Consider the following 15,630-nt stretch of genomic DNA (forward strand, 5'->3'; position numbering starts at 1 on the left):
ACTAGATTATCTTCCCTCAATAATGTGGATTATCTAATCTAATCTAACCTGATCTACTCAAATCCACATCGCCCAGCCCTAATCAGGTGTCCAGACTTTAAAGATGCTCCCTAAATGTGCAGATATCAGACATACATTATATTATATCACTTTCACTGCTTTCTAACCAGTGCGAATGCTAACTCTTAGGTTTAGGATGGAACATGCTAGCAGTTAATGTTAGCTAGCTCTCAGCTAAACATCAGCTCTATTAGTTTAGCTTTAGCCGCTAGGAGTCTTAAGAAACAGAGCGGTGTCACACATGTGTCTGAGTGACCAGGGCACTCATATGGACAGACAACTCTACTGAAAAATCCAGCTTGAACCAGCCTAGGCTGCTTGGCTGGTTTTAGCTGGTTGACCAGGCTGGTTTTAGAGGGGTTTTGGCCATTTCCAGCCTGGTCTTAGCTGGTCAGGCAGGAAAATGACCAGCTGAATCTAGCTAAAACTAGCTTAACCAGCCTAGCCAGGCCGGGAGCCCAGCCAAAACCAGCTATGTCCAGCTTAAACCAGCCTGGAAATGGCCAAAACCCCTCTAAAACCAGCCTGATCAAACAGCTAAAAACAGCCAACCAGCCTAGGCTGGTTCAAACTGGATTTTTCAGCAGGGAAGCGTATCACACGAGAGTGTCAGTGCCCATTCTAGACTCACAGTGGATTTAACAGTGATGTTTCCTGTTTTCAGACAAACACACTCAACCAATGGCTATTGCTGGACCAAGTTCATGTCTGAATATTAGAGAGTCCTAGACTATAGAAAGAAACGTCTTGAGTCTGGACTCGAGTACTACAGCCCTGACAGTCACCAACTTCAGCTTGTAGATCAAACTTTACTGTATGAAGAGCAACAGAACATGACCTGATCTTCATTTGTATATTATATTGTGGACGATGATGTGAATAAACTAAAACAAACACAAACCCGCTCTCTTAATGTCTCTTTCACCAGCCTGACAGTCACATTCACACTGATAGAGCATTAGGGGACTTTTATTCTGTCAGCTGAGACACACCTGATCAATAATCATGAGCGCTGACTCTCCTTCACACACAGCCTTTCTGACAGAAGATCTTCAGTCAATATATTGCTTCATGTGAATGAGTAATCAGGGTTATTTTCAGATGCATGTGTAGTAAATACATCAGTTCACCAGGTCTCTTACAGTAAACTGCTGAATACATGCTTATAGTGTGTCTTCATATTATTGTAGAGGTTTAGATCAGTGGTCTTCAACCCCCAGGCGGGTGCTGGTGCGTGGATCAATCAGTACCGGGCTGAACCAGAATGAATTATCTTTAAGTTGGCAGATAAAGAAGCTGCATTTAAACTGGATTTGTGGGGACGGCGCGTGAACAGAGGCATATCGGACGTGTTTCAAACATTAGCGTGGATTTTGTGTGAGACTGAGCCTGCGCCCTCACTCACCAAGCTGCTGCACGATCACCAGTCTTCACTGTTAAAGGAGTTTGAGAAACACTTTCGCATGTCGAGATGTACATAATACTGTATGTGTGTGTGCTGGCGCCCACGGGCTGTTTCACAGGCACATGCAAAGCTTGAAGGTAAACAAACAACGGCTTATCATAAGCATCTTATCGATAATTATTTATACGGTTGGCATTAAAGGGAACATATAAATGTTATGTGACTCATTTCTAGCAGCTAAATGTGTCTGGAAAAATATTCAAAGGCTTTTATTCTCATAAACCACGCGGACGTGAATGCGTCTGACTGTTCTGATTGGCTAAAGCAGACGTCTCACGTCAGCATGTTCTAGACGTGCATGCGCTCTTTCCAGCAATCTTCCTTCTATGGACCATCTCGTTGCAAAGAAACAAGCTCAGGGCGCCCATTGATTTAGCGTTACTGATGTTATAATATGTTATATTGTTGGAGCGATGTGTTAATAAAGTTATTACTTCCTAATGTTATAATAGCATTGTAATGTTGGAGCAATGTGCTAATAAAGTTCCATATGAGTACACAGTGGATTCACGTTGACCGGTCCGCAGTTAGAAAAAGGTTGTGGACCACTGGTTTAGATAATATTAAGAGTGTCGTGAGACTTTTATATGTTTAGAAGAAACTGCAAACTGAACAAACAGCAGAGCATGTCTAAACTTCACCAGGACACAACAGATATAAATATAAAAATATAAAATATGAATAAATAATTCAGAGGTAATTCATTATAAAGATCATTAAAATAAACTGATTCCTTTAACTTTAAGTCACATTTGGGTATATTGGAAAAAGAGAAGCTCTGAAAGTGCAACATTTCATAATAGACTAAGTAAAGCTTTTAAATATATTTATAGATGAACATACATTATTAAAGCTATGATTAAAATCACAACCCTGTAAATGTTTTGTTTTTTTCTTCTGTCAATCCACTGAATGGGGATAAACATCAGGTAACCCAATATGAAACTGTATCTGTAGAGTGGAGAATCATTTACCTCAGTGTGTCCAGTTTACAGTGTTGACTCTTCAGTCCATCAGAGAGCTTCTTCACTCCTGAATCCTGCAGGTCATTGATACTCAGGTCCAGCTCTCTCAGCACACAGTTTGAGGATTGTAGAGCTGAAGACAAACTCTTACTACACTGAACAGTGAGATTACACATGACCAGTCTGAGAAAGAAGAACACAGATTACATTAACAGTGTGATTTAGTCATTCATCTGATGTAAAAACAAACTATGAGGTTAATAATATGACAAAACTATTGGAATTTGTGTCAATTAGAATTATTGACTATTGTTATTTATTAAAACTGAATATTAAATGTCATCTAATATATTCTTGATTATTTTGAAATGTGAGAAAACTGCTAAATTTGCGTTCAGATAAGAGGACCACGAGACTTTATATATTCATGAACCTGCAAAATGCAAATGATCAGAGCCTGTCAAACCTGCTTCAATAAACCAATTCACAGATAAACTATAAATATAATCATTAAAGATATAAAATATAAGTAAAGATTTAGAGGTAATTAAATAAAATAATCATTAAAATACACTGATTTCCTGAACTGATTAGGAAAAAGAGCAACTTTCATTTGAGAAGCAGCATTTTGCAGTTTCTCCACTAATGCTCTTAAATATATCTGGACATTTCCATCTCAATCAAAACACTTTTAATGTTGTTGAGTGGAGAATCATTTACCTCAGTGTGTCCAGTTTACAGTGTTGACTCTTCAGTCCATCAGAGAGCTTCTTCACTCCTGAATCCTGCAGGTCATTGTTACTCAGGTCCAGCTCTCTCAGCACACAGTTTGAGGATTGTAGAGCTGAAGACAAACTCTCACAGGACTGAACAGTGAGTTCACAGCTCTGTAGTCTGTGTAGAGGACAGTAAAAGACACTGTATTATTGTGTGTGAGTGTGATGTAATTATTGAAGTGTCTATAATGAGTGATTTCTCCTCATAGGGAAAAGGAAAAGACTCCTTTAACTCTTCAGAGTTGCTTTAATGGTCACATGGAGGAAGATCAAACATTTGTATTTCATTATTACATAAACTTTATAAAGAGAAGATCTCTGACCAAAATGAGTCGGCCAGACAGATTTATTTATTGCTATTTCTGTTCTTATATTTCTGATATTTCAAATCCATTCAGATCCTCATATTTGTTAAAGAAAGCAAGACTCTCATATAATATTAACAGACAGAAAATATGACTTTACAAACTGTATTGCAAATAAATGACATCAACATCTTCATATTAGTCAATAATATTCCTGAAATGAATATAAAACTGACTGAATATAACTTTACACACATGAACATTAGTAAATAAAGAGACTCAGTGATGGGCTGAACATCTGCAGAAACACAGCTCATTTAGAGACGCCCCAAAAACACCAAAGAACACCAATCAATGATCATTTCAGCAGAAATGACACTAAAGAGCAATATTATATCTGATATAAACAGGGTTTCTCATATTTGACTTCACATTAAATATGAAATATTCACAATAAATAAACAGAAATAAAATACATCACAGCATATGCTCATTACCTCATCAGACTTTACAGCATTTCACAACGGAAAAGTCATTTGTGGCGGCATTTATTTGATGGAAATGTTTTTATTTTACCTCAGTGTGTCCAGTTTACAGTGTTGACTCTTCAGTCCATCAGAGAGAAGCTTCACTCCTGAATCCTGCAGGTCATTGATACTCAGGTCCAGCTCTCTCAGCACACAGTTTGAGGATTGTAGAGCTGAAGACAAACTCTCGCAGCACTGAACAGTGAGTTTACAGCCCTGTAGCCTGTGTAGAGGACAAAGAGCAACACAATCAGCAGTGAGAAATGAGCAGTGTTGAGTGTTCTTGAGTTCAGTCTACAGAGATAAAAACAACACTGGAAATAAACTATATATATATATATACTGCTCAAACAATAAAGGGAACACTAAAATAACACATCCTAGATCTGAATGACTGAAATATTCTTATTTAATACTTTGTTCTTTACACAGTTGAATGTGCTGACAACAAAATCACACAGACATGATCACTGGAAATCAAATGTATTAACCCATGGAGCACTGGATTAGGAGTCACACTCAAAGCTGTAGTGAACTGCAGGAATTACTGACACACTCCAGACTAGGGATGCACGATATATCGGCGCCTATATCCTTATCGGCTGATAAACGCTATTTTTAAGATTATCGTTATTGATCAGATGTCTTAATTAGGCCGATATATTTAAGCCGATAAATCAGGTAATTGTACAGACCTGCGTGTCGCTCGCGTGGGCGGAACATGTTCAGACTTTTCCAGTGCACTATAATGGATCTCTCCTCACATTGTTTATTCCTTCAAAGTCCGTCCTTTCTTCACGTGGCATTGCTGTGAGTTAATAACTCAGTAAGTAACCACGTTCCTCATCATTGTAGATATGCTTGATTGAGTTTCATTGTGTATTTTGCTTTAAATCGCCTCAGGAAAAATATTACATGTGTAAACCTTTCCTGCTCTGTCTCTTTGTTGTGTTAGAGATATCAGGGGAGATTCACTTATTACTCCAGGGCCGAGTAATGTTAGTTTCAGGGTGAACTCTTTTCGTTGCAGCTGGTGAATTACAGAGGACACATGTAACTTGGTCCAAAATATTTATTACTTTCTGTGTGGTACAACAAATAAGCCACCAAAGAGGGAACATCACAGAAAATGGTCTCATTGCGAAAAAAAACGCTCCTCTTTTCTCTCTCCTGTCTCACAAACACCCCAAACTGCAGCCCAGTCCCGTTGAAGGACCCGCACATTTTAGAACACGTATAAACATAATGGTTGTTTGTAATCTGATTATTTGTTATTATCAACGCGTTGCTGGTCATGTGTTGTTGATGTAAGATTGTATTCAGTTTGATCGGAATATTCATATTGATTATAACGAGCTCGCGTGAGAGCTGTCACCGCGTGCACACACACACACACACACACACTGTAGCACCGTAGCACCGTAGCACGGGGGAGAGGCGAGAGGTGAATCCAGTCAAAGGGGCTCTTAACTAGCCGCTCATTCTGTCTTTATATTCTGCTCTGTGTTTGTCATAAAGTCTGCTCAATGCAGGTTTTTGTATCAAAATCTGACTCTGATGGCGACTCTGCCTCTACAGTTGAGTAAAACTCTCAGCGGTTTATCATAAACTTTTCATTCATCATTTTCCCGCGATTGACGGCAAGAACGAGCGCAGAAGCGTTGTCTGATTGACAAGCAGCAGCTACATGTGACATGTCAAAACGCCAAATAGGATGAATCTGTGCCGCATTTTCTAAACGTACTCTCTGTATTTAGCTGTTGGCTTGTACGGTGGCTCTGAACTGTCAAAACACCTCTGATAAAAGCTTTTTCGGACATGACATATTTGTAGATGTGTACATCACTGTAACATGTTTTATTCATGACCATTTGAGCTGGTTTCAGTCCTTAGCTCTTTCATTTTCATCTTATTTAAATATATTTAACTTGCTTGTTAATTAAATACCATTTTGTTATTTAAACTATTATTTTTATGCAACAATCAACTTGCATGTTAATTTGCTATGAAGAAAAGGAAATCATTTTTTGCGTGCTGATTTATGTGAAATCGTGAATATAGGTCTATAATCACCTCGCAATTTTGAAGTTTTAGCTTTTTGCTTTGAGTATAGACTGTTCAGTTCATAAGAGCAGTTCAATCTTTTATGAACTTTGCTGTATAAAAATATAACATTCATTCATTCATTTTCTTGTCGGCTTAGTCCCTTTATTAATCCGGGGTCACAGCGGAATGAACCGCCAACTTATCCAGCAAGATTTTACGCAGCAGATGCCCTTCCAGCTGCAACCCATCTCTGAGAAAAAAAAAAATATATATATATAACTGTGGAGAGGTAAGCGTGATCAAACACCCAATCAGGGGGGAGAGCATGCTAGGAGCCCGGCGGCTAATCAGCGGGTCAATCAGAAATGATAAATAACACCTGTTTTTCTAGTGATTGGGCCGGAGAGACTCCCTTCTTAAGGAGAACGGGAGGAGCAGTCGGGAGAGGAGAGAGCACACACACACACACACACACATACACCGTTACCTGTGTGGTGGCATTAAACAAGAAATAAAATATTTGCTTACCTGAATCGCCGACCCTGTCTTCTTCTTCCCTCAACAACGAACATTATTACAATAACAATTTAAAATCTGTATAATTTTCTGCCTATATATATCGCTATCGGTCTCCATGTCTGAATAATTATCGGTATCGGCCAAAAAATCCATATCGGTGCATCCCTATTCCAGACACATGGACATTTTCAGAACACGAATATTTATTTCATTTAAATTATACTATTTATTTATTGATTTAATCTACATTAAACTAAGCTAAAGCTGTATCCCCCATTCATGTGACTGTAATGAATTATTGAACAGATTATTAATAACTAATCAGAGAGCATTTTACTGAGCTCAGTGTAAAGTTTAGTGTTTAGGCCTACAGTAAATGTAATATTAGAGGCATGTCTGCGGCGAGACGGCAATACTGTGTCTAAAATTACACTATTTCTCTGATCAGAAAACAAACACAATTATCCAAGAGCAACACTGTGTTAGATTTGAGCAAATACACATCAACAAATGTCCTATTCAGCTGGAGGAGCACAGGGATTTACAGGGATTTGAGTTATTTTCCAGGATAAACTGTAAAGCGAATGAAGTAGATTATTAAATAAGTACAAATGTTGTTTGTGTGAGTAAAAAGTCAAGAAAAGTTTGTTAAATACGTTTAGAAATGCTGAAATAAATGAGCAAATAAGGAAACAGAACACTGCCGCCGCGTCCCCATGCAGTAATATGGTGTATCAGCGATCTCACAGGGGGACGATATGGCCAGCTAAAGATTTTCTGTTAAAGCAGGGCAGTGATTCACTAAACTGATCTGAGTCTTCAGTGCAGACTGATGTGTGTCTTCTGTGATCAATCAATGAATACTCACAGAGCTCTTCTGCAGTTTCTCACAGCTGCTGTCAGTCTCCGTCTTCCCTCATCTGATGTGTTGAATTTATTAGAGTCTAACTCATCCAGCGGCTCCTCTGACATCTCAATCATGTAGGAGATTGTTGAGCAGTGAGCAGGAGAGAGTTCCTCCTCTGAGTGTTTGTCTGATTTCACAAACTCCTGAATCTCTCTGGCCAGAGTCTGATCTTTCACCTCCAGCAGACAGAGGAACAGATTGATGGATCTTTCAGCTGAGAGACGTTTATCTCTCTTGATCTGGTCTTTAATGTACTGTGTGATTCTCCTGATGTTCTTTGAGCTCTTCTCTGTGTGTGTCAGCAGATCCTGGAAGAGTCTCTGATTGGACTTCAGTGAGACGCCCAGCAGGAACCGCAGGAACAGATCCAGATGACCATTTCTACTCCTGACAGCTTTATACACTGCTGAACTGAGCAGAACATACAGAGACTCCTCAGAGCTGGACTGTAGATATTGATCATATGAATATTCATATTCTTCATCATCTGAATATTCTTCATCATAAATCACCCTCAGCGGTTCTCTGTTCTCTGTTAAATGGTCATAAATCACCCTCAGCGGTTCTCTGTTCTTTGTTAAATGGCAGTAAAACACAAAGAAAGCAGCCAGAAACTCCTGAAAGCTGAGATGGATGAAGCTGTAGACTTTCCTCTGATGAATCACAGATTCCTCCTTGAAGATCTCAGTGCAGATCCCAGAATACACTGAGGCGTCAGTGACGTCTATGCCGCTCTCAATCAGGTCCTCCTCATAGAACATCACATTGCCCTTCATCAGTTGTCTGAAAGCCACTTCAGCAAGTTTGAGGATCACTCCTCTGTTGGACTGCAGATTCTTTGGATCTCTCTCTTCATACTTCTGCTTCCTCACGTTGATCTTTAGCTGTCTGAAAGCCACTTTAAGTTTGCTGATCACTCCTCTGTTGGACTGCAGTTTCTCTGGATCTCCCTGCAGATTCTTTGGATCTCTCTCTTCATACTTCTGCTTCCTCATGTTGATCTGAATCAGCAGGAAGTGGATGTACATCTCAGTCAGAGTTTGAGGGATTTCTGCACTCACATCTTCTTCCAGGAGCTTCTGAAGCACAGTGGAGGAGATCCAGCAGAAGACGGGTATGTGGCACATGATCTGGAGGCTTCTTGCTCTTCTGATGTGGGAGATGATTCTGCTGGCTTGATGCTCGTCGCTGATTCTCTTCCTGAAATATTCCTCCTTCTGAGGCTCAGTGAATCCCTGAATCTCTGTCAGACGCTTGATGTATCTGGAGGGGATCTGATGGGCTGCTGCTGGTCTGGAGGTGATCCAGATGAGAGCAGAGGGAAGCAGATCTCCTTTCAGGAGGCTCCACATCAACACAGCCACTGATGAAGATTCAGTCACAGCACAAACTTTCTCCTCATCTGAAAACTTCAGTGTGATTCTGCTTTCATCCAGACCATCAAAGATGAACACAACTCTACACTGCTCATAAATCTTGGGCTCCAGATCTTCAAGTTCAGGATGAAAGTCCAGCAGAAGTCTGTGAAGACTGTACTGATGATCTCTGATCAAGTTCAGCTCTCGAAATGGAAGCACAAACATGAAATCTACATCCTGATGGTCTTTTCCCTCTGCCCAGTCCAGAATGAACTTCTGCACAGAGACGGTTTTCCCGATTCCAGCGATGCCTTTAGTGAGAACAGTCTTGATCTGGGCTTTCTCCTTCTTGATCTTCTCCTCATGTCCTGCTCCAGCTGAGGCTTTAAAGATGTCATTGCAGTAGACTGGAGTGTGCTGTGAGGGTTTTGTTCTGGCTCTTTTCTCCATCTGTAAAACCTCATGTTCTTCATTCACTCCTTCACTCTCTCCTTCTATGATGTAGAGCTGTGTGTAGATCCTGTTCAGGAGGGTTTGAGTCTCTCCATGGTTGATTCCCTCAAATAATCTCTCATACTTGTTCTTCATGCTGGTTTTGTGCTGATCTTTGACTCTCTGAAGTTCATCATGTTCTGGTTGGAGTGAATCCTGCTGCAGGTCTCCAGTCTGATCATCTCTATCCACACTGCAGGAACAACAACAACACAAAGAGTCAATGAGTGTGAGTGTAAAGATCCTCTAGTGAAGCCATGTGTGTTTTCTCTGAACCAGCTGAGACACAATACACAGATTTAATCAGATTTAACTAAACACCACACACTGATCACTGTAAAGTTAGTTATAATACTATTTTCCTTCATTTAAATATTTATTATTATTATTATTTATTTGTTATTTGTATGCCGGTTCGAATGTTTTTAACTCGACTGAATGGGCATTATCAGTGGTTATCAGCTAATAGATATGGGCAAGTAGGGGCCTTCTGCTTCTACTAGTAGGCTGTTATCATCCATCCACATGGTTAATCAGCTATAGATCACATACTGCTTTAAGTAACAATAATTATTTACATTATTTATAAAATCCACATAAATTGTGTTTTATTAATGTCTACCCCTCCCCCTACCCTAAACCCAACCATCACAATAATGTAAAAACAGATCTGAGTCTACTCTATTATCTATTAGTATATGTGGATGGATGATAACTGCCCACTGAGCCTACAAGTAGGTGCAGAAGGTCCCTACTGAACCATAACTATCAGCTGATAACCACTGATAATGCCCATTCAATAGTAATTACATTAGAACCGGCATACAAATAACAAAATAATAATAATAATAATAAAAATAATATTTAAATAAAGGAAAATAGTATTAAATTGGGTGTTGCATTGTGCTGTCTGTAGTTCTGAAGGTTGTTGTGATCATATAGTTGTTAAATGTTTTGCATCTCCATCTCTGCTGTCTGACTCTTTCACTGCTTCACCATGACTGTGTTTGCTCTGCTTCTGTCCTCTGTCAGCTCATTTTCTGACTGAATATAGTTTTTGATTCACATGATAATCTCCAGATCATACAAGTGTTTGCTCTCAGAGTTCAGTAACAGCGTTGTCATTTTGCTGCACTTTATTAAAATAATAATAATCAGAGAATCTGAATACATTTTTATCTTAAATCAGAATCTTATGACCATAATTATCAGGTGAAATGTGGTGTGTTTGTCTCACACAACTTGTTTATTAACAGTGTCTAAAATCTCTTTCTTTTCCCACACTTTGCTGACTATTGTGTAAGCCTGTAAACTCACTCTACTAACTCTAACAGTTTGAGTATTGAGACTTTAGTCCCTTATTACTACTTCAGTACTTCACTAATGATCAGATGTGAGTGTGTGGACATTTAGTTTTAAAGCATCCTGTAATTGTAATACTTGTTAATGTCTGATCTTCTAGAAACACAGGATCATATAAATGCTGCAGTGTGATCATGTGTGTGTAGAGATGATCTACCTGACAGCAGGTCGTGTGTTTCCACTCTTAAATGCTATTGGTCGGATCATAGACGCGTCACTCTTCATAGACACACTGCTGGGCTCTGCTTCTGCTCTCTTCTGATGAACTGAACTAAAACAGAGAAGATTAAAGTTGAGCGCTGCACACACTGCACAAACCTGATATTAATCATTCTTCATTTACAAAAACACTTAAATTAATTTCCTTTATATTTGAACAGAAACTGTCTGAATGTGGAAAATATCAGCAAACACAGATCAAGGCTCATTTCTAGCAGAGAAAGCCCAACAGAAATGCAGCACTATTAGAGCAGATTAGAGCTGAAACTAATCATCAAATCACTGAATGAAGTCCACAGTGTCGGTGTGGGAGGAGCTTAATCATGCAGGCGTGTCAATCATCATCACATGACTATATAAGCAGCAGTATAAACTGCACTGTGTCAGCTGACTGTTATTCCCGCCTCCAGCAGCTCCCCTTATCCTCCTCCTCATCACTCAGTCTTCAGAAGGTCACTCACCGGGGGTTTGTCTGCAGAGCTCCAGTCCAGACTTTGAGGACAGCAAGACAAGTTCATTTACCATCATCTATCATGACTGAATGAGCAGGAGAACTCGAGAAATATCAATTCTAGAAACCAAATGTGTTGATCAGCAGCATCTATGAGGCCAACACAACATGATGATGACTGCGCTTCAGTGAAAACAGACTCAGATCAGAGGAATGGCTGATCAGTACAGCACAGAAACAGCAGGGGAAAGTGTGCAGTGAAAAGCCCTTTATGGCAGGAGATCGGGAACACTTTAGTTTAGCTCACAATTAATATCTGTGGAATGTGAACATATGAACTGCTCATTAGTAGTCATACAGTATGATCTTATTGTGGATCCCTAACCCTACCCAAAACCTAAACCCACCTTCTACCTCACTAACTATTAATAAACAGCTGATTGGTTTGTTAACACCATCAATTGTGGCCTGAAGTGTAAAGCGGAGATCTTCAAGCACTATCCTGCAGAGCTCAGATACAACATCTAACATCTGAAACCCAACAGATCCACAACACTAATTACCTGATTCATTTATAATGAAAATACTCATCAGTTGCAGATATTAAAGAGATGATCTACCTGACAGCAGGTCCTGTGTTTCCACTCTTAAATTTTATTGGTCGAGTCATAGACTCGTCACTCTTCATAGACACACAGCTGGGCTCTGCTTCTGCTCTCTTCTGATGAACTGAACTAAAACAGAGAAGATTAAAGTTCAGCGCTGCACACACTGGAGTCAACACAGCAGATTTGCTCAACATTTCATCATTAAAACACTGTTTAAACAGCACGTAATGATACTTTTTATGATGATTGTACAAAATCTTGCTGGCTGTGTGTGTTAAATATTCGGACAGATTAAAAACACAACTAACAGAGAGTAAATATAATATCCTGTAGAAAATAATCATATGAAATGTCAAGTGAAGGTCTAATACCTGCATCCTGTAAACAAATCCTGATCTCCAGAAGTGTGTGTGTCCTCCATGATGGACCTGAAGAGTTTGATCTCCAGCAGAAACTCTATAAGAAACTGATGAACAATCACAGATCTCCAGTCATTGATCAGCCTTCATAATTCAGCTGAATGCAGGAATAGATCAGCAGCTGAGACACTCAAATCCAGATTGCTGTAAAGTTGGTTTTATATTCACACATCAGACATTCTCCTTCATAACATAATGTCAGAAAAGTATTATTTGCAGATTCGCAATGGGGAAATCATATTAGCGGCCAATGACTATCAAAGTACAGCATTGTTCACTGTGAATTAAATAGTGTTAATGTTGTTATAAAGTCGTACTTTACAGGTGATTTTAGTCTGAATATTCTAAGTACCACAGTAAACAGTGTACGGAGCTTTCACTGAACGAATGTGCCAATATATAACCAACTTTACCTCAATTAAATCCAGAAGCTCATCACGGGTAAACTAATGAAGAATCACAGCGTCATCCGTTTGATTATAATAACATCATACACACATTCACATAAAGCTTACAGGTTTTGTCAAGACATCAAAGATTTAAATCTGTTCTGCGTTGTAAATGGTGGATTCTGTCAGTTTAAAATGGCGACACAACTAAACACTTTCACTTTCGTTTCTGAAGGAGCGGCAGATCATGAGTTCAGTGAAAAACAACCGTCACAAACACTCTAAACAGAGTAGAGAAGAGTCAAACAGCTGCAGGGTTATCAAAGCACCTGCGGAGTTACATTTTACTAGGGGGATTTTACCCGAAGCAGTATAAACACTGGACACAGAGAAGACAGAATAAACACATACCTGGATAACCTCCTCCTCCTCCTCTTCTTCTTTTTCTTGTGTGGCGAGTTACAGAGAGCAGCGTAAAGCTGAATACCGCCACCTGCTGTACGGGAGTGGGTATAATAATGTGTACAGTTTGGTCAAATCAGTGTCATAGAGCTCAATGTAGATTTGTAAAAAAAATAAAATTGTATATTTTATTTTTTGTATATTTTATACAATGTTATTTTATATAATGTATATTTTTATTTTTTATTTTTATTTAAAAAATATTTCCCATATATACTCTAATCTTTAGAGTCTAATCACAAGTCTAGCACAGCTTGTGTTATATTCCCCAGTGAGTGCTCTGATGAGAACAGCACAGGCATTGAGAGGCTCAGGAGTTGTACTGCAGTACACAGCAAATTCATTGGTGTTAAATTTCAAGTGTTGTGGTAATTCAGAGTAAAGTGTTAAAATTCTAGTGTTAGATAAAGGTAAAATAACCCTCTCGGCGTTAGAAGCTGTTTGCCTCCTTGTCACACAGAGTAACATGTATCTACCTTTGTAGAAAACCCTTGTATTTGAGAAACTAATCAGAGTGTCTGAAATCTCGCCACACCCTCATTCACCTGGCCCTTAAATTGGTCAATTAGTTTAGTCCACTAGACAGAGGGAATGACCACAAATAAGTGGATTCAGACACCTGCTGTTGAACACCTGCTGTTATCAAGCACAATTAAAAAATTAAAATGGTCGTGCCCAACTGAGTCTGGTTCTCTCAAGGTTTTTTTTTTTTTTTTCTTCACTCCCATCAGGTGAAGTTTTTTTTCCCCTCTCCGCTGTCGCCACTGCCTCGCATGGTTCAGGATTGGTAGAGCTACGCATCGATGAATTGGCTCTTCAGTGTTTGAACTCTCAGTAATGATTAAATCACACTGAACTGAGCTAAACTGAACTGAACTAAACTTAAACACTAAAACCTGAACCACACTGTTCCAGTTACTATGACCATTTATGTGAAGCTGCTTTGACACAATCTACATTGTAAAAGCGCTATACAAATAAAGCTGAATTGAATTGAATTGAACAATCACTGAAGGAATAAGAAATTGAAGGAAGAAATAAAACTACAGACACAGCCTCACACCAAACCAACTCAATTGAAACAGAGGATTAAACAACTCCATTAAATAATAGTATAAGCAGCTTCACTGATTACAGTTTGGCTTCATTTCTGTAAGAATATTTGACAATGAACAGAGGCTAATATATATATATATTTTTTTTAATATTTCATTTGACCTCACCATCATAGAGATCAGAGGCTTCTTATTTGAGCTCTTGAAGCTTTAGGTTTATAGTTGTGTTTCTAAATCTCATCAGCTTTAGCAAGAAAGGTCAAGAGAAACTATATTGTTTATGCTTAATGGTAATTGATATAATTTCAGGTGTTAAATAAGTTGATTCATATAAATATGCAAATATAGTTGCATTAAAACTGCATGGGACAATACTACTGGCAGTTTGCTGCTCTTCATAGAAGATTCAACAAACAATTATAATGCAATTAATGATTAAAGTTTCATGCACTAAACATTCAAGCTCCAGCTAGCGCTATATGACACACAGACATCAAGAATCAGGATATGAACCTCAACTGTGGTTGCTAAAAAAAAAAAAAGCTGCATGGTTCATGCCGCAATGCATGCTGGGTGCCAGCATAGTACAAAGCTCCCAGCATGCATTGCAGCATGAATAAATTATGCAGCTTTATGTTCTTACAATCTCTTTCTTTTCCTTTATTTTGTGTTGTTTTTGGGAGGTGATATTTCAGTAGTGTTTTTTTTTTTACTTGATTTTTATTTTTTTGTTTGTCACCATTATTGAGATTCAAAGATTAATTATCGATGTCTGTGTGTTTTTGAGTTCTGCCATAGATCAAACATTCTCATTGTAAATATTGTTTTTATTTTATTGGAGCTTCAGTGGTTTCATTTATGTATATTATTTATTTCTCACACATAACTAATATGATATTGAATTAGAAAACAAGCAGGAAATGAAGGCTATGATATCATTAATAATCTCTTCAGACTGACACTTTAATTTTCATTCAGCTTTCCATGCTATAAGTTTAAATAGTGTGATTAACACTATCTATAGCAGCCAAAATAAAAGACATTTATAGTAAGAAGTTGAAGAGCCTGACTAAAGCAGACTCTGTCCTCCATCATGGTGACTTCAAATGAACAACGGAAATTTTATTAAGAGCTTTTGTTCACATGACAGAAATAAAATCAAAGGTCAGTAATAGGTGAAGCTCCATGATAAGTTGTTTAATTTGATGAGTTTTTTAAAAGATTTTTTATTGTGTAATTTGTTTT

General features: G+C 38.5%; 3 protein-coding genes across 8 annotated transcripts in view; 1 reads left to right on the top strand and 2 right to left on the bottom strand.

Moving 5' to 3' along the window:
- Positions 1–13,327, bottom strand: part of LOC108183922 (NACHT, LRR and PYD domains-containing protein 3-like) — a 19,157-nt gene extending 5,830 nt beyond the window's left edge. For 2 of the 6 annotated variants that reach the window (XR_012402166.1, XM_073947280.1), the window contains exons 1-8: positions 13,280–13,327; positions 12,432–12,526; positions 12,073–12,186; positions 10,940–11,053; positions 7,532–9,613; positions 4,148–4,321; positions 3,211–3,384; positions 2,500–2,673 (exon numbers count right to left, since the gene is read on the bottom strand). Coding sequence is in view for 4 of the 6 variants with exons in the window: in XM_073947280.1 (XP_073803381.1) it covers positions 2,500–2,673; positions 3,211–3,384; positions 4,148–4,321; positions 7,532–9,613; positions 10,940–11,053; positions 12,073–12,186; positions 12,432–12,481 (2,882 nt within the window). In the remaining 2 variants the exon portion in view is untranslated. Of the gene's footprint in view, positions 1–2,499; positions 2,674–3,210; positions 3,385–4,147; positions 4,322–6,907; positions 9,614–10,939; positions 11,054–12,072; positions 12,187–12,431; positions 12,609–12,892 lie in introns of those variants that run through there. The other 4 variants (XR_012402167.1, XM_073947282.1, XM_073947283.1 and 1 more) reach the window with 4 other exon arrangements.
- LOC101883766 (uncharacterized) overlaps positions 1–15,630 on the bottom strand; it is a 291,682-nt gene that overhangs the window by 116,037 nt on the left and 160,015 nt on the right. The window lies entirely within an intron of this gene.
- LOC110439479 (NACHT, LRR and PYD domains-containing protein 3-like) overlaps positions 1–15,630 on the top strand; it is a 136,622-nt gene that overhangs the window by 53,459 nt on the left and 67,533 nt on the right. The window lies entirely within an intron of this gene.

This window comes from Danio rerio, chromosome 4 (genome assembly GCF_049306965.1).
Source record: "Danio rerio strain Tuebingen ecotype United States chromosome 4, GRCz12tu, whole genome shotgun sequence".
NCBI lineage: Eukaryota > Metazoa > Chordata > Actinopteri > Cypriniformes > Danionidae > Danio > Danio rerio.